Genomic DNA, 17,848 nt, shown 5'->3' on the forward strand with positions numbered 1-17,848 from the left:
GGAATTACACACACACACATACCTTCTAGTCTACTGTGTCTGAGAACACACACTATAGTCCAGTTCAGCTGCAGAAGCTCCCAGCCTGAGCGTTCACATGTCAGAGTAAAATATGTCTCCCTCCTGTTCCCTCCATTCTCCCCTTCCCCCCCTCTCCCCTCCTCCTTCTTCCCCCCCTGCTCCCCTCCCTCCATTCTCCCCTCTCCCCCCCTCTCTCTTCCTCCTCCCCGTTCTCAGCTGGTCTGCACATACATGGCTGTGCCTAAAAGGGAGGGAGGGGGGAAGGTGAGAGGGTGTAGGAAGGGAGAGAGAGAGAGAGGGCAGACAGGCAGACAGGCTTAGTTGAGGCACATGGCCAGTGAATGAGAAAGATTTCAGCACGCGCTCCGCACTTTGACTGGATTACTACAGACCACCCTCACTGCCGGGTCTCTCCTTCGCTCGCTCCCTTTCTTCTCTCTCTTCTCTCTCTTCTCCCTCCCTCCTTCCCTCCCTCCCTCCCAGCCCCAGGCAGACGGGACAGAGTTGTCTCTCCTCCGTGTCTCACCTCTCTCCCCTGTCCCTCACAGAATGGCTGAGGCTCAGCTGCACAAGGAGAGACTGCAAGCCCTGGCGGTAAGTCCCGTTCTTACTGTCTAGCTCTGTGACTCTCTCTTTCTTTTTCTTTCTCTCTCGGCCTCTCAGTGTCTCTCTTTGTATCTCTCTCGTTCTGTCTCTCTCCTACACACATTTGCTCTCATAGACCTTTGCTTGTCTCATAGACGACTCTCTGCCCTCATACCCGCTCAATCACTCTCCCTCACTCTTTCTTTGAATCTGTATCTCATACACACTTATACTCTTTGTCTCATACGTCTACATTTCTTTCAGTCACTCCCTCTCTCGCTCTCCCTCTCTTTCTCTCTCTCTCTTGGTGTGTCTCTCTCCCCTTCGTTTCCCGCACTCGCTGTGCTGCCGTTGCTGTGTGTGCCTCTGCTCAGAGGGGAGCTGTTAGCAGGGAACTGTGGAAAACAGGAGAAGTTTCCAGATGTGCCGTGAGATTGAGGCGCAACGGTTTTCTAAAAGGGACCAGGAGACTCGTAGCTCCTCGGTCTCTGCTGGGTCGGTTGTGGGTTGGTCAGGATGGTAGCCAGCATAGATGAACCCCTGAACACCTCGAGAATGTCCCAGGGTTCTGACATGAGCGCGAGGAACTGCCGTTAGACAAGTGACGGACTGAGGGGGACTAAATTTGGCGCCAGCAGGAACCACAGCATGCACACGCAGGACACACACACACACAGGGAGAGAAACACACACACAGGAACACAAACATGCACACGCACAGGGACACAAACACACACGCTAGTAGAGTAGAGTGCAACGACAGATGGAAAACTATTTTGGCCACGTTGTAACATGGCAACCTTGCCTGGCAGGGAGTATATATACTGTATGTGATACCAACATGGTGGACACACTGTTGACTATGGAGAAGAGTAAACACTTTTTGAGTTCCAGCTAGCCAAAGTTCATTCCACTCCATGCTGGCAGGTTGTGTTCCAGAACGTTAACTGTTTCAAAGTGGTCACAAATGGAATGTGAAGAAACAGTGAGTGTTCACTAATGTTCCAGAACCTTCCCTGAAGTTTAGAAAGGTTTGCCAATCCCATGGAATGTTCAATTATGTTCATGAGTCTACACCATGTTTCAGAATGTTTACTGATGTGAAGTATTCAGGAACATTCAGCCGTGTTCATCCCTGTGCTGATCCAGCTGTGGCTGTTGAAGGAGATGGGGAGGTTCAACACTGCTGTAGTTATCCACCGTCAAGTGGAGGAGACGGGGGAGGAAAGGGGGGAGGAGACAAGAAAGGAGACAGGGGAGGATGTGAGGAGGCGGGAGACATGAAACACGGCAGAGTAAGGAGACAGCTCTGTATGCATAAAAGATGTAGATCTTATTACTGCTGTGAATTATAGCTGGCTGAGGTGAGCTGTTCTGGAGCAGACTGAGGTTGGAATTACAGGGAAGTGATTAACCTAACTAATGACCTGTTCCATCTGAGCCACAGAACGTGAAATATGGAACATGGACTTCAGAACTTAGAACAAGGAAGTCAGAACCCAGGGAAAGGAGGTTCCGGAGCCTCTAGCACCAGTCAAGTGCAGCAGGGCACCTGGTATCTGGCACAGACTGACATGTGACTGGTGATACCCTGAGAACCTGTTATGTTGAGCCATCAAACACAGACCCCAAGAACTGAGCTGGACTGCACAGTTGTATTGCACTCACACAGGCCTCTGTTCCCCAGCCAGCAGATTCCAGCAGAATTATAGCTGCCATATTTACATTAGGGAAACTAAGGACACCATCCCAGAGAGGCCTGAGCTGCCAGAGTAGCAAATGAGCCAAACTAAATGTACTCTCTGGACACTTGGACGTTGTAAGATACTTGATTGTTCTGTGCCATATTACACCGGTCTCCTCTCCTAGTTCCCTTCCCTCATAGGCCCCGCCCCCTGCTGTGACTGAAAATGAAGCAACTGTAAATGAGGAAGCACCAGAGCCATTATAACTTCCCATTCAAAGCCCAGAACAACAGCATGAGGCATGTGTGTTTCCCTTGATGTTTCCTTGGCTATCAGTGATGTCAAGCACAGGAACCAGGAAGTCACACCCATGGAACATAAATGAGTACGAGGATGATTCAAGATTGATCGAGTCGTTGTGCCTGAGCTCTCAGCCAGAGAGCAGTCAGACCCTCTGGCACAGCTGAAGCGTGAGATGATGTCATTAGGGTTGAGAGCGATGCCCCACCCTGCGAGGGGTCCTCCAACATCGGAGCCCTCTGAACACGCGCACACACACTACAGCCCTCCACTCCCCAACAGGCTAATGACAACATCAATAATGGAACGTTATGGTTTCCATCTTCATCATCTTCAGCATAAATAATGCAGCTTTTTGTGTGGATTGCTAAAAGAAGTTAGCATCACTAAGCAGCCATAGGATCAGCAGGAGTTAGCATATATTAGCAGGGCTGATCGCCACTAGCTTAGCAGCTATAAGCACTGTTTGAAGATGGAGGTTAATGTCATTAATGTCGACTCTTCCACAGATTTCACATGCAGACTGGAAACTACTGGATCAGTGTTCCCATAACCCTTTGACCTTGATTCTTGAGTTAGTCCTCTGTGATGTCAGCCTCTATCCTGGATTGGTTGCATTCTCTACCCTGGGTTAGTTGTAATTACCTATCTTGGTTGAATATAGGTGTAGCTCAGTGATAGAACATTTGGTTGCAGATGAAGAGGTTGCAGATTTAAATCACAGTGAATGCTAAATGATAGAATCATTCATATTGAATAATACTATTATTGTTCTCTATCCTGTGTTGGCAGTGTTCTCTGTCCTGGTTTAGTTATAGTTTCTATTCTGTGTTGCTATTGGGTGAAACCATCCTCTGGCTTGAGTCAGTTTGAACCCTCCCCCTGTGCTGCTAGGTTTTCTGAGTAGAGCCAGGTTTGTTAACATCTTCTCCCGGCCAGACCAGCTCTAAATGTTCTCGATGACCCAGGTTATTTACATGAATTGAATGATCCTTTCCGGATGTTCCATGGAGATCCAGTGATTGTCCTGCCAAGGCATAGGAAGCTGGTAACTCCACAAGTGCACTGTCACAGAGAGACTCATTGGTGGGATTAGTAAACGGTTTGGATGTCATCTTGTTAAACCCAGACATGTAATTACCATATAGTTAGCACATAATCACAGAGCAGCGTCTTCCCAGGTTTCCCATGATGCACCACTGGAGCTATCTGGAGAATCTGCAGCAGTTCTGCAGTTGGCCCAGTAGTCAGTACTGTTGGTGGTTCTGTGAATCTGGACCAAACCCAGGATTAGCCGGTACAGAATAACAGGGTTTGATACAAAGCTGGACTGGGCTACCACTGTGTATCAGGAGGGGAGAGAAAGACAATGTGTATATGTGCATAGGTGTGTTTGTGTGTGCGTGTGTGTGTGTGTGTTTGAACAGAACATGCACTGAACAGAACAGGCTTGTTTACACAGATGATCTCAGTGCTCATCCCCCTCTCTCCTCCCTCACCCTCCACGCACCCTCTCTCCTCACCCACCAGATTGATCCTGTCTTGGCTGCAGTATGAACTAGCTGCAGGACTGGACCTAGTAGTGGAAGGCATACAGGGGGGTTGGGTGGAGTTGAGCTTGACCAAGGTTGGGCATGAGCTTTGGAGCTGTGGTTGGGTAGCAGATCTGGCTATTGGGACAGGATTGAGGTTGGGGTACTGGGGATGGGGCTGTTTTGCAAGGTCAGAGATATTGGGGCTGAGTTGGAAGGTCGGGGGTGTGGAAGGGTGAGGGTTAGGCGTTCTGTTGGGTCTAAGTTTAGCAGCAGCTGTCCTAGCTCCTGCCTCTCCTCTCGGCTGCCTGGCATAGTTTAGGGGGCGGGGCGGGGTGTGGACGTGGGTGGTGGGGTGTGAGGGGGTTAGGGGGGCAGGAATGCTGGTCAAGTGGACTCTAAACTGGGAACCACACAAACAGTCGTGTGGGAGACAGGAGGGAGCAGGGCAGCCGTGTGGTAGATAACTGCCTGAAGGGTTTGAAGGTGAATGACAGATGATGACCTGGTGAATGACTGGCGCATATCTGTCCATCTCTTAGTTTGTCCACCTGCTTACATGTCTCCACTGGAAGCAAATGAGGAGTGTATATGGAGTCAACAGCAGTGGTAAACAGAGCTAGTAAACACAAAGCAGCAGGAAGCTGTGGCCCTTGAGGCTGGGAGGAATGCAGCCTGCCTGCTCATGAAGCTCCTGTCGGGGTCCCCAGCTTAACTGGAGCCACATGGAGCCTCTTGTGATGTCCCCCAGGGCTGCTGATCTCCACACAGCCATGTTGAGCACCTCCATACCTGCTGGGGCAGTCACAGGGACGCCTTCATCACCTCCACACTGGCTCATGAAACAAGCTTTTACTGGCTTCTCTGGCCTCTGTGGGTGTGTGTGTGGGTGTGTGGGTGTGTGTTTGTTTTCAACTCTGGCTCTGACTAATCAGAACCAGGGGACAGCCGAGTGTGTGTGGGTGTGTTTGTGTGTGTGTGTGTGTGTGTGTGTCAGCATGTGTGTGTCAGAATGTGTGTGTGTCTAATGTGTCTAACATAGGTGTATCTGCCATGAATCAGTCCTACTGAAACTGCTGAATGAGCTTCTCTGTCTCATGACTTTCTTATTACACACAGACACTGACACACACACACAAACACACACACATACTAACACACACACACCTACTGTACCACAGGTACGAAAGTGCACACAAATGATTAATCCATGGTATCGCCATGGCCTGTACTGGATGTTTGTGCATGCGAGAGAGAAGAAAAGAGAGGGCCAGAGAAAGTGGGGGAGGTCGTGTCATCAGGAATGTGAGCATATTTGTCTCTGGGGGTGTGTGTTCCTCCTGAGGATGGGACTGTGACTCTGTACAGGAACTTCCTGGCCTGCTCTTCAGGAACAGTATTAGATCTAAGATCCCATGGCTGCAGAGGACATCAGGTGAAGATCCATGACCAGCCCTATGGAGAAGGAAGGGGAGAGAAAGAGAGAGAAAAAGAGAAAGAAAAAGAGAGAGAGAGAGAGAGAGAGAGAGAGAGAGAGAGAGAGAGAGAGAGAGAGAGAGAGAGAGAGAGAGAGGAACTCTGTGTCAGTGTTTACAGTATCCTCCCTGGTCTGGCTTCCATAGTAGCTAACATAGGGGCCAGGGTGTAGGCTTGATACTGCTGGGGAAGTGTTGTAGTGGTCTGGGTCAAACCCAGGAGCTGGCACAGCATGTTCACTCCACGCTAGACACTCTGTTTGCAGTTTGGGTTCTAATCCCCTGTTGGCATGTAGAAGCCGTGTTGTCAGCCGCATACCTGCATAGTAACGTGCATGTGAGAGAGGGCCTTGGTGGCAAGTCTCAGTCTAGACATCACTATGGACAAGGGTCTGTGCAATGACGGCTTTGTGTGTCCAGCTATGTGTGTGGTGTATGTGTGTGGACAGTTGTCTGCCTGAAGCAGCCCTGTCTGTATGAATGACTCCCCTCTCCGCTCTCCCCTCACCATCCTCTCCTCTATGTCTCTCATTCCCCTCTCTGTGTGGAGACAGCTGGAGCTCGCCTGCTGTATCGGAGCAGGGTGTTGTAGGCGTGATGTCAGGGTCTGAGCATGTGCGTGTGTGGGGGGGGGGGGGAGTGGGGGTGGGGGGAGGCAGAAGGGAAATGCTTGTGTGTGAATGTGTGTTTGTGTGTGTCTATGTGTGATGAGAGGATAGGGGAGGGGACAAGAGGAGAGGAGAGGGGAATATTGTACAGAAAGGAGTGTTGACTAATAATGATTTGTGGAAACCACGTTTCTTTGGCACGAGAGCAATTTATCTACAAAGATCAAAAATCTTCAAAGAAGTATGTGTGTGTTCGTGTGTATGTATCTGTGTGTATGTGTGTTTGTTTGTGTGTGTAAATTGCCATTGTTACCGCATGTTCTCCACAGTCACACACATCTGGAAGCCATACTCCCTCTGACCAACAAGGCCATGGGAACTGCTAAGGGTGTGTGTGTGTGTGTGTGTGTGTGTGTGTGTGTGTGTGTGTGTGTGTGTGTGTGTGTGTGTGTGTGTGTGTGTGTGTGTGTGTGTGTGTGTGTGTGCGTGTGTGTGTGTGTCTTTGTGTGTGTAAGCATGTGGGAGATGGTTTGCGCTGTAGTTCAGTTGTGTATGTATGTATGTGTATGTCTGTGTGTGTGTGCATGTGTGTGCGTGTGTGTGTGTGTGTGCGTGTGCAAGCGTGTGTTTGTGTGAAACACTGACGTACTTCAAGGGGCTTTCCTCAGTTATATATAGGAATAGGAAGTAACCATGTTCAGCGTTCCCATGGTGATCCATCTGTTTCATATCAGCAGGCTCCATGTAACTCTGATGCCTAAACAACATCACCCTCTCATCCTCTCCTCCTCCTCTACTCCCCTCATCTCTTTCTGTCCTCTTTTGCCTTATCTCTCTCCTCCCCTCTCCTCTCTCTCCTCTCCTCCCTGCGTCCCCCTCTCTCACCACCCTCCTCCATCTCTTCCTCTCTTCCTTTCTGCTTTTTCCCAAGGTCCTCTCTGCTGACCCTAACCCTCCCTGCCCTGTTGCCCTTCCCTCCGTCATCAGTCCTCTCTCCCTCTCCATCTCCATCTCTCTGCTCCCCCATCCCTCTGTCCCCCTCGCCCTCTCTCCTCAGTCCCGATGCCACGCCCCTTTTTGTCCCTCTCTATCTCCCCTCATCCCCCCATCCCTCTGTCCTTCTCTTCCTCTGAGAAAGTAAACGATTTCGGGGGGGTCTGTTTGTGTGTTTGTTTGTTTTTCAGGAGAAGCGGAAGCGCCAAGCAGAGATCGAGGACAAGAGGGGTCAGCTGGAGGACCTGGTGCTTCAGCTGCAACACCTCAAGGTACACACACATCTGACAGTGTGTGTGTGCACGTGTGTGTGTGTCTGTGTGTGTGTGTGGATGATAAGAGGTCATGTGTAGCGTTAAGGGTCACATAGGCATAAATATTCATATATTTGTGTGCTGTGTGTTCTGACAGCAGCCAGATGAGTCTGCTCCTCTCTCCACAGCCTTGCACACACACACACACACACACTCAAACACACACACGTAAGATAAGTACTTGGAGGCTGGCAGAATCTACAGAAGCAGCAGAGGGAAAAAGATTTGAACACAAAGTGTAGCATGCTAAATACAGAGGTGGAGAGGGAGGAGGAGGGATAGAGAAAAAGAGAGAGAGAGAGAGAGAGAGAGAGAGAGAGAGAGAGAGAGAGAGAGAGAGAGAGAGAGAGAGAGAGACAGAGAGACAGAGAGAGACAGAGAGGGACAGAGAGAGACAGAGAGACAGAGAGAGACAGAGAGGGACAGAGAGACAGAGAGGGACAGAGAGACAGAGTGGGTGTGAGAGATTCCAGCAGGAAATGGGATGTTTACTTAAGAGTATCGTTCGAGTTACTTTAACGTGAGTGGATGGAGTAGAGAGAGTCACAGAGACTGTTCTCAGAGGAGAGACTGGGTCAACAGAGGCTGTTCTCAGAGGAGAGACCAGCTCGACAGCCGGAGGGCTCACATGGTCACACACTCCCTGTCTGCTGAACACTGCCCCTACTCAACATAGGCACCTTCACTTTGACAACCTCATAATGCAAATACAGATAGCACATTACCACCTATTCAATAAAAGTCCCGAGAATAGAAGAGAAGAACAGGACAGAATAGGATAGAGCTTCCTTGGGATGGTAATCTGAGTGGTTAGATTGTGTCCAGTGTGTTTTAAAAGCAGCATCATGTGAGGCCACACCCTGCCTGGCCTGTGTGTCTGGAGCGCATGAAGACTGTACACGCACATGCACGCACACACACACACACACACACACACGCCCACATATAAGAAAACACACACAGACAAACACACTTGCTCCCCCTCCACATTCTAACACCATATTGTTAAATACTTCATCACATTCCTGCTTCTTTACTAGCCCCTTCGCAAGACACACACAAACACACACTTCTAAAAGCAGCCAGAGCTATTTGTGGTGTGTGTTCATTTTATTGCTGACAGAACAGGCTCAGAATCCCAATTCCAGTATCACATATTTACTTTCATGAAGTACTGTCAAATCGGTAGTTATTTGTGACAATTGCATGTGAGAGATGCATTCGTATTTGAGGTTTGTGTGTGACTTTGTCCTACACTCCAGTCCAAGGCCAGAACAGGTTTGTGTGTGTGTGTGTGTGTGTGTGTATACATGTGTGTGACTGTCCTCTGCTCCAGTTGAAGGCCAGAACAGGTCTATGTGTGTGTGTGTGTGTGTGTGTGTATACATGTGTGTGACTCTGTCCTCTGCTCCAGTCGAAGGCCATGCGGGAGCGCTGGCTGCTCCAGGGAACTCCCTCTGGGTCAGAGGATGAGGAGGAAGGCCGGAGGAGACAGCTGCAGCAGGATGAAGACAAGGGGAAGACCCTGGAGGACACCATTCACAGGTACACACACAGGGGAGGGAGCGGAGGGAGGGAGGGAGGTTAATCTGGCGTTGTGTTTTTATTCTCGGGAGGAGCTTCCTGATTCCCATGATGCATTGTTGTTGCTCAGATGGAGGCTCCAACGACAGGAACATGAGGTCACTGGAAGAGAGGAGAAGAGATGAGGGGAGGGTAGGGGCTATGGTTTTAGTACACCGGGTTGAATGAAATTTGAAGTCTTGACATTCGGGTCTCCAAACAACACTTGAGTCTCTTCACCAACGCCACACGTCAAGCTCACATAGTAAGACACATACATACACACGCACACGTCACTATGAAAGGAACCACTCCAACCGTATCACTCGTCAGCAATAACATTTAGACAGCTCTAAAGGCTTCAGTCTGTTTCTATGGAAACACAGCCCCCATTGAAAAGTGAGCTTTGACTGAAGAAGGCCATTCTGCTGATGGGTTAAGGTGTAAGCATGCATGTATGTATGTGTGTGTGTGTGTGTGTGTGTGTGTGTGTGTGTGTGTGTGTGTGTGTGTGTGTGTGTGTGTGTGTGTGTGCGTGTGTGTGTGTGTGTGTTGGAGTGAGAATGTGGGTGTGACTGTCTATATTTGCACCCTGACTAACAGAGACACTTAAATAACGGGACACTACTTTCCACTGCTGATAGTGACTGTCATGGACCAGACACACACACCTACTTCTGCTCTGGAGTCTTAGCGTGTGTCTGGTATCTCCTTTAGAATGGTCCAGAATACAGAGCCATATATGGACAGCTCTGCTGAACTTAGTATAGGGCCACCACCAGACAGACAGCCAGGAGAGTCTGTGGTTTATGACGGACGCTTACTTTGGTGTGTACATAAGCAGTCAAACTATATTCATGTGAGTGAGTGTGTGTGTTTGCCTAACCCCGTGTCATGTTAGGACATCTGTAAAGTCTTTTAGGACAGGATGTTCCACTGTGCCAAACTTCTTAAGAGGACAAACACACATACACAGACACACCAATCCTACATTGGTTGTGATTCCCTGTAGGACAAGATGGCAACTGCCAACAGGTTGCCACGGAGATAATGACATTGCCAGACAGGAAGTAGGAAAGTTAGAATGGAAATTGGGAAGTAGGCAGAGGCCAGCGTGATGTCATCGCCCCACAACACACACAAACTTTGACGCATAAACACACACACAGACCGTTATGGAAAAAGGAAGTTGTGATTAAAGTACCCACATTCTACCAGTGAGTCAAATTGTATGTCACCGTACTCGGCCAAGCGCTTAGAAACTTGCTGTAGAGCTGCAGTTTGACCAGCAGAGGGCATCAGAGACAGGAAGTCAGAGAGAGTAAGAAGGCAGAGTTTAGAGAGGAGCAGAGAGGGGAGACTGATGGAAGAGGGTCAGGATGGCAGAGTTGAGGAACAGAGGCGTATGATGTGTTTTCTTAAGGTGATATATGAGGAAGTGGGCATTGGAGAGGAGAGAATTTAAAAGATCCGGATGGAAGTGATGATTTTGATCAAAATGCAGTCCAGCCCCAGCCCGCCCCCTCCACACCAGAGAGGTCAGGGGTCAAGACACCCAGCAGCCTCAGCTACAGCCAGCCGCAGACCTCCAGCCTCCACAACCCAGTCAGATAATAACTGAGACCACCTCCGACTATACAGCTGTGAGTGTGTATGTGTGTGTGTGTGTGTGTGTGTGTGTGTGTGTGTGTGTGAGTGAGTGTGTGAGTGTGTGTGTGTGTGTGGTGGGAAGGCTCCTGCTGATCATGAAACCTCTATACTCATAACAATGACAGGAAATAGACCAGGGAGGAGGCACAATGCTGCTTCCTGATTGGCTGCCAGCATTCAAAATAACCCAAACCCCCGGTCCTCAGGGACAGATGGAATGTGTGCATGCGAGCGTGCATGTGTGTGTGTGTGTGTGTTTGTGACATTTGTTTAGGACTTGTATACCAGAAAGGGTATCAGTTTTAATAAAAACTCTTACTCCAAAACTGTTCCTGGGGTCATGCTGGTGTTCCCAGGGTCACAGTGATGTTTCTGCGGTCAGATTGATGTACTCTGGGTCATAGTGATGTTTCTGCGGTCAGATTGATGTACTCTGGGTCATAGTGATGTTTCTGCGGTCAGATTGATGTACTCTGGGTCATAATGATGTTTCTGCGGTCAGATTGATGTACTCTGGGTCATAGTGATGTTCCTGGAGTCAGATTGATGTACTCTGGGTCATAGGGATGTTTCTGCGGTCAGATTGATGTACTCTGGGTCATAGTGATGTTCCTGGAGTCAGATTGATGTACTCTGGGTCATAGTGATGTTCCTGGAGTCACGGTGATCATCCTGGGGACATGATGATGTACCTAATGGACCAACAGACCCTGACCTTCATGTTCTGCCGTTCCAGACTGGAATCGGAGATCGAGCTGCTGGAGAACGAGGAGTCCCAGATCTCTGCTAAGGAACAGGTTCTCCGAGAGCGTCTGAGGGAGACTGAGCGGTCCATTGAGGACCTGCAGAAGGTACTAGAACCTTCCATGTTTGAATGTTCTGTCATTGACATTTCGAGACAGGCGCGTGCAGCCTATCTGGAAACAGCTTCACAGGGGAAGGGGAAAATTGTAGTACTGTAAATCCAAACCAATTCACTATCTCTCTCTGTTTCTCTGCCACTCTCTTTCTCTCCTCTCCCCCGGTCCCTCTCCCTTCATCCTCTTTCCAGAGTCTACAGTACCAGGATGGAGGTAACACCACCTGTCTCTAGCCACCTGTTATCGAACATGTCAAATGACTAAATGTAATGGCCACAGAACTCCACAGGCCTCCATGTCCAACCTGCGTGTGTTTACCCCCAACCCCCCTGCAACCCTCAATCCCACCAATCATCATTGTGGACCAGAGGGGTCCCCCTGTGTGTGTGTGTGTGTGTGTGTGTGTGTGTGTGTGTGTGTGTGTGTGTGTGTGTGTGTGTGTGTGGGTGTGTGTTTGTTTGTTTGTGTGTGTGTATGTTGGGCCGCTGGCTGCTTTCCCCCCTGTCTCAGCGAGACTATTGAGCCCCACACACAAGGCCATGACTCTGCAGCATGCCCTGATCCACCTATTCACCAGGAAGCCCTGGCCCCCGGCATGCTTTGTTTGACACTAATGCACTCACACACATGCTCATACGCACACACTTTCACACACACACACACACACTCACACGCACTCATGCACACGCTAACACACACACATGCTCATACGCACACACTTTCACACACACACACACACACACAGTCACGCACACACTTTCACACACACACACACACACTTTCATACACACACACGCTAACACACACACATGCGCACACACACATGCTCATATGCACACACTTTCACACACACACACACTCTCATATACACACACATGCTAACACACACACATGCGCGCACACCGCTTCTGCTGCATAAGCAGTGCTCCAGAAGGAGGGGTGTTTGTGTGTGGGTGTGTGTGTGTGTCGACGTGTGTGGCGTGTGTGGCTGCAGCGAGGGAGCGAGGGAGGGAGCGAGGGAGGGAGGGAGGGGCCTGCTGTGTGTTGGACTGGTGTGAGACGTCCCCTCTATCCCTGGTTCCTGTCAGATGCGGTACGCGGTGAGAACCAGAGCCCCAGGACTTCTCTCAGCCCCAGCCTGCCAGACACACACTCCGCTGGGGACAGCCAGCCTCCAAAGAAGCCTGGTAGGTCCTGGGTGGTGGGGGAGGAGGTGAGGGAGGGGCGGGGGTTTGCTAGTTTTGGACCCAAGCCAGTATAGCTAATGAGATTACCTAGATTAAGGGGCTGCATGGTGATGTGGTACACAGGAGCCAAACAACTACACACATACGCACGTACGAACTTCACACACATTACCAATACACACGAGCATGTATATCATACACACACATGCATATCACCTTCTCAGAATGATAGTTTAGCTGTTCTGCGTGTTAGAGGACTTACAGAGTGTGTTCTGTAGAGCTGGACCCATGTACTGTGCAAGGTGTGAATCTGTTCATTCCAGCTGTTGAAGTGTTTGAGTTTTACTCTGTTCACTGTTGCACACACTTTGCTGGTGACTCATTGCTGTGTTTCCCTGTGTGCATTGACGTGTGTTTATGTCTGTGCGCGTGCGTGTGCGTGTGTGTGTGTGAGTAGCGATGTTCGCCATGGAGATCAACGTGGAGAAGGACCGTCGGACTGGCGACACTCGGATCCTCTCTGCGGAGGCCGTGAGCCCAGACCAGGTGCCGTCCCGCGGCGTCAAGGTGTTCGACGACGGCCGTAAGGTGGTCTATGAGGTGCGCTCCGGGGGAGGAACCACACTGGAGAACGGCGTGCAGGCCTGGAGCTCCGCCCAGGTGGACCAGCTAATGCAGCGCGTGGGCCAGCCCACTGCTCGGGGAGAGGGCCAGGTCACCGTCACGCCAGGCAACCCCGACACCACCGCCCCCTCCATCGCCCCGCCCCCCATCCCCACTGACCACACCGCCAGGGAACAGACTGTCCAACGGGAGGCGAGGCTGGGAGCCCCGCCCCCTGCGGTGGTGTCCCAGCCAGTCAGGAGCGAGCCTCTGGAGGGGGAGGTGCTAGGTGTTCCGACAGCCAGTGTGGAGCAGCCTGTTACCATGGTGTTCCTGGGCTACCAGAGCGTGCAGGAGGACGAGGGGAGGCGTCTGCTGGGCTTCGACGGAACCATCAAGGCGGAGATAGTCCTGATCGACGAGGACGACGAGAAGTCGCTGAGGGAGAAGACCGTGACGGACGTCTCCGCCGTCGACGGCAACGCCGCCGACCTGGTGTCCGGCCGGCCGCTCTCCGACACCACCACGGAACTGTCTTCCGAGGGTCGCGACCCCTCCTCGCCCCTGGATGCCCCTCCCCCTCCAGGTATAGACAAGAAAAAACGCTGTCAGTGCTGCGCGGTCATGTGACCTGGTCAGCTGACCTTCTCTCTCCTACCCACAACTCTTTCTGTTTCTGGAGCGCGCTCACTAAGCCCCTCCCTCCCTGGTTACTAACAGAATCCCCGCCTCTGGACCTTGGCTACACACACTCTCTCTCTCCTGACCTTTGAACTGATGATGTTACCTCTTTGGCTCACCTTTGACCCCACGACGTCACCCCTCTTTCTCCTCTCAGATCCAGCCCTTTCAGAGGACCCCTCGTTACCTAGTTACTGGTCAGATTAGCCAGACAAAGAGGGGTCAGAACAGCACCAGCTGGTCACTAACTAGTTACTTGGGATTAATTGTTGAAGATCCACCCAGAGACAGAATATAGTAGTCAGGTTCAGGTTGGAATTGATTCAAAGTGCTTCTTACAGGATAGTGGCCTTACTGAACCCCTTGTCCATTCAGACAGATAGACAGGCAGACAGACAAACAGAAAGGCAGCGCTGACCTTTGCTCTGATCCCAAATTCCACCCAGACCAGTCAACCACTGACCAGCTCTGTATCTAAACCCCTCCCATGTTCACGGTGACTCCTCCTACCTCAGGGGTGTTGCCATGGAGCCCTTGTCTTGGTTTTGTGCTTCGTTGATCTTCCTATAGCGTTAGAGATATAATTCAACCAAGCTGATGTATCCTAACTGGATTTTTGTTGTTGTTGTTTTATTTTGCTTTGAAAACGAAAGGCCATTGAATTAACGTGTGTAAACACAGAGACCCTGAAATCCTTTGCTTTATCGCTCTACCTTTCTCTCGTTCTTCTCTTCTCCTCTCTCTCAATCTAGTTCTCTCTCGTTCTCCCTCTCTCTCACTCTTAGAGGTGTGTGGGCTGTGTCTAGGCCAGTATAAAGACGAGGGTTATCCAGGAGATCCATTTCCTGCCATTATATTAGAACTTCCTGTGCTGGGTTGATGAGAAACACAACTGCCAATGGAATCTCCACTTGACCAGCTCAACACACACATGCGCACACACAAACAAATTGCTGCTGAGTGGTGAAGGTTTCAATTTAACTAGGTTCTAGTTTACATGGAGGTTACCATGGTGCTAGGAGTCCTGGGCCTGGTTATTATATGTTTTTAGGCACATTAGTTGCGTTGGAGACAGGAGACAGTTTGCTGCTAGCCTGGACAATCTCCCATTATTACAATGTAGAGTTTCTACCAAACACACATTCTTAACTAGTCAATCAGCACTGCTGACTTTGTAATTGGCCAACTGTGGGGACAGTCAATTCAGCTGGCTTTTTAATTAGTCAGATGAGGTCCTCTGGCAGCTCCAATTGGTCAGAGGCCCTGTGTGGAACCAGGATGTATAGTAATATGCTATATAACAGTGCTAAGCACATGTATTAAGACAGTAAGTATTTATTAGATCAATAATATATAGAATATGTATCAGTTAATGTAGTATTGGCCCACAACCGCTGTTACCTTTCCATTCACTAACATCCACTGCTTTGCTCTGTGGTCTGTCTCCCTACTAACCCCTCTCTCTCCCCCTCCTCCTCTCCTCTCATCTCCTCTCCTTTCCTCCCACCATCCTCCTTCCCCTCTCCTTTTATCCTCGCCTTTCTTCCCATCCCCTCTCCTCCTATCCAATCGTCCTCTCCTCCTCCCCCCTCCTATCCAATCCTCTTCTTCTCCTTCCCCCCCCCTGTCTCTCTGCAGCTCAGAGAAGACATCCTCCAGACATCAAGCCATCAAGTTTCCATAGCTACTGCGGTAGCCATCTCATCCTTAGTATGTTTGACCCCGTAAGGCATTTAGAAAAGGTCATACGCAGTAGCACAATGCATCAGTGGTCTAGCATAGCACCAGGCGCTATAGGTACCACAGCGGTCACACCAACAGGTACACAACACTCTGCAATACACACACACACACATTAATCTACACATCATCTACAAAGTGCACTCTTAACTGTACCATCAGAAACTCGGAAAGAGTCAATGACGATGATGATGATGATGATGATGAAGAGCTCACTGCATGGCAGACCTGGACTCTGTATAGGTCTCCTGGAGATGTCTTAGTCTTCTCAATCTGTCTCTGAGCTGGCCCGCTGCTGTAGGACCTCCAGAAGGACTAGCTAGCGACAGACTGACACACTGCCATACCTACAGTAGACACCAGTAGAGACCAGCTGTGTGGGATCTCAGCCTCCCCCCCCCCACCGGATGACACCGCAGGGGGTCATGTGACGGCTGTCCTCGCCCACTCTGATCCGCTGTCGTTTTTTGTAACCTGAGGTGTACTTTTTATATTGTTGCCATCCTCTTTTTTTTCCTTTTCTATGATTCATCCCCTGGCTGTACTCGTCCCTCACGCCCTCACTCATCCCCCTCTTTCTCCGGTCACCAGTGCCAGGCCTTCTGTACGCTCCTCCTGGTCAATAAAGGACAGTCTCACTGTGCCGACCCTCCTGTGTCTCTGCTTCAGTTCTTTCTCTCTAACTCACTCTCCTCTGCCTGGGCACACTGCATTCCTGCAATGGCACTAACCACACACACACACACACTCACACACACACACACACACACACACATGCATGCATACTTCGTACATACACATTCCCACACTCACTCACATAGACTAATACACACGTCATCATTAGTGCAACTTGTTTCTTCCGTGCACTCCTACCTCTACTACTATGGCTGCTTCCATCCATGCCCTAACCCACAACCATCCAGAACCATCCAAAACAATGAACCAGAATCATGCAGAACCACCCCAAGAACACTCTGAACCACACAGAAACACCCCAAATCATGCACAGCCAAACGGAACAACCAAGAACCATGAACAACTACATATATCCACATCGAATCATGCAGAACCACCTCACAAACACAGAGACTTACCTAGACCTACCAAGAATGAAAGACCTACCACTCAGCTACATCTAGAAAACGTTTGAAAGAAAAACCCAGGAACATGAAGGTCCAGAAAAAAAAGGCCAGGTTCAGAATCCCTAAGGCCCAAGCCCAGCCAGACCCCCCTGAAGATTACCAGCAACTGGAGAGAGCAGAGAAAAAACTGTAGACACAGTAGAATCCATCAGTACAATCACTTGGTGTAATCACTCAGTAGAATTACAGTGTAAATGGGCTTTATCAGTCTGGAGGGTCATGCCACAGACAAAGCAGAGATAATGACTAACCCAGGAACTTGGAAGGGGGACTGTTGCTTCCAAAATGTACAAAAAAAATCCAATTGAAAGACATTGAGTATATAGAGGGGTCAGTGTGTAGAGGGGTCAAGGGGCAGGGGCAGGTCTGAATGGTTTTCTTAGTGTTCCAGTATCACCTGTCGTCTCACAGTCCACACACACACACACACACACACAAACAGAAGATCTACCCCAGGGGGCTGGGGGTTGGGTGTAATTGATTGATCTAATCAATGAGAGGTCTGGTCAGCACATAAACGTCTCCTCCATTTCTCCTCTCCCATTCCCCCTATCCTCTTCTTCCTTTACCTACTTCTTTTCTCTTCCTCCACCTCCTCCCTCTCCCCTATTTCCTCCCTCCCCCCACCTCTCTCCTCTTTCCTCCTTCCCTCCTTTCCTCCCTCCTCCCTCTCCTCTCCTCTTACCTTCTTTTCTCGTCTTTCTCTTCTCATCCACTTTTTCTTGTCTGCTCTCCTCTCCTTATCTCCTCTTCTTCTGTCCTCTCCTTCATTAGCCTCTCCTCCCCTCGGCCCAGCCCTCACCCATCTCTTCCCTCCCGCAGTGGTCCAGAGCTGCAGAGAAACAGCCCACTTACTCCTCACTTCTCTCCTCATGTACCTCGTTCCCATCTCCAATCTGAGGATGATGA

General features: G+C 50.0%; 1 protein-coding gene across 2 annotated transcripts; it reads left to right on the forward strand.

Moving 5' to 3' along the window:
- Positions 1-246: 246 nt before the first annotated feature.
- On the forward strand, positions 247-17,516 carry palm2akap2 (palm2 and akap2 fusion). 2 transcript variants are annotated; one of them, XM_047046653.1, is made up of 8 exons: positions 247-615; positions 7,391-7,471; positions 8,928-9,058; positions 11,463-11,577; positions 11,778-11,799; positions 12,675-12,773; positions 13,231-13,742; positions 13,942-17,516. In XM_047046653.1, exons 1-8 carry the CDS (start codon positions 571-573, stop codon positions 13,966-13,968), a joined length of 1,032 nt encoding a protein of 343 aa, XP_046902609.1. In that variant the 5' UTR covers positions 247-570; the 3' UTR covers positions 13,969-17,516. The 2 variants fall into 2 exon arrangements, with proteins under 2 accessions (XP_046902609.1, XP_046902608.1); XM_047046652.1 differs by having other exon boundaries at positions 248-615; positions 13,231-16,539.
- The last annotated feature ends 332 nt before the right edge of the window (positions 17,517-17,848 follow it).

This window comes from Hypomesus transpacificus, chromosome 23, assembly GCF_021917145.1.
Source record: "Hypomesus transpacificus isolate Combined female chromosome 23, fHypTra1, whole genome shotgun sequence".
NCBI lineage: Eukaryota > Metazoa > Chordata > Actinopteri > Osmeriformes > Osmeridae > Hypomesus > Hypomesus transpacificus.

Coding starts and splice junctions, on each gene's coding strand:
- palm2akap2 (XM_047046652.1), top strand. CDS start 571: ATGGCTGAGGCTCAGCTGCACAAGGAGAGACTGCAAGCCCTGGCG. Junction 9,059..11,462: donor CTGGAGGACACCATTCACAG/GTACACACACAG, acceptor CTGCCGTTCCAG/ACTGGAATCGGAGATCGAGC. Junction 11,578..11,777: donor CCATTGAGGACCTGCAGAAG/GTACTAGAACCT, acceptor TCCTCTTTCCAG/AGTCTACAGTACCAGGATGG.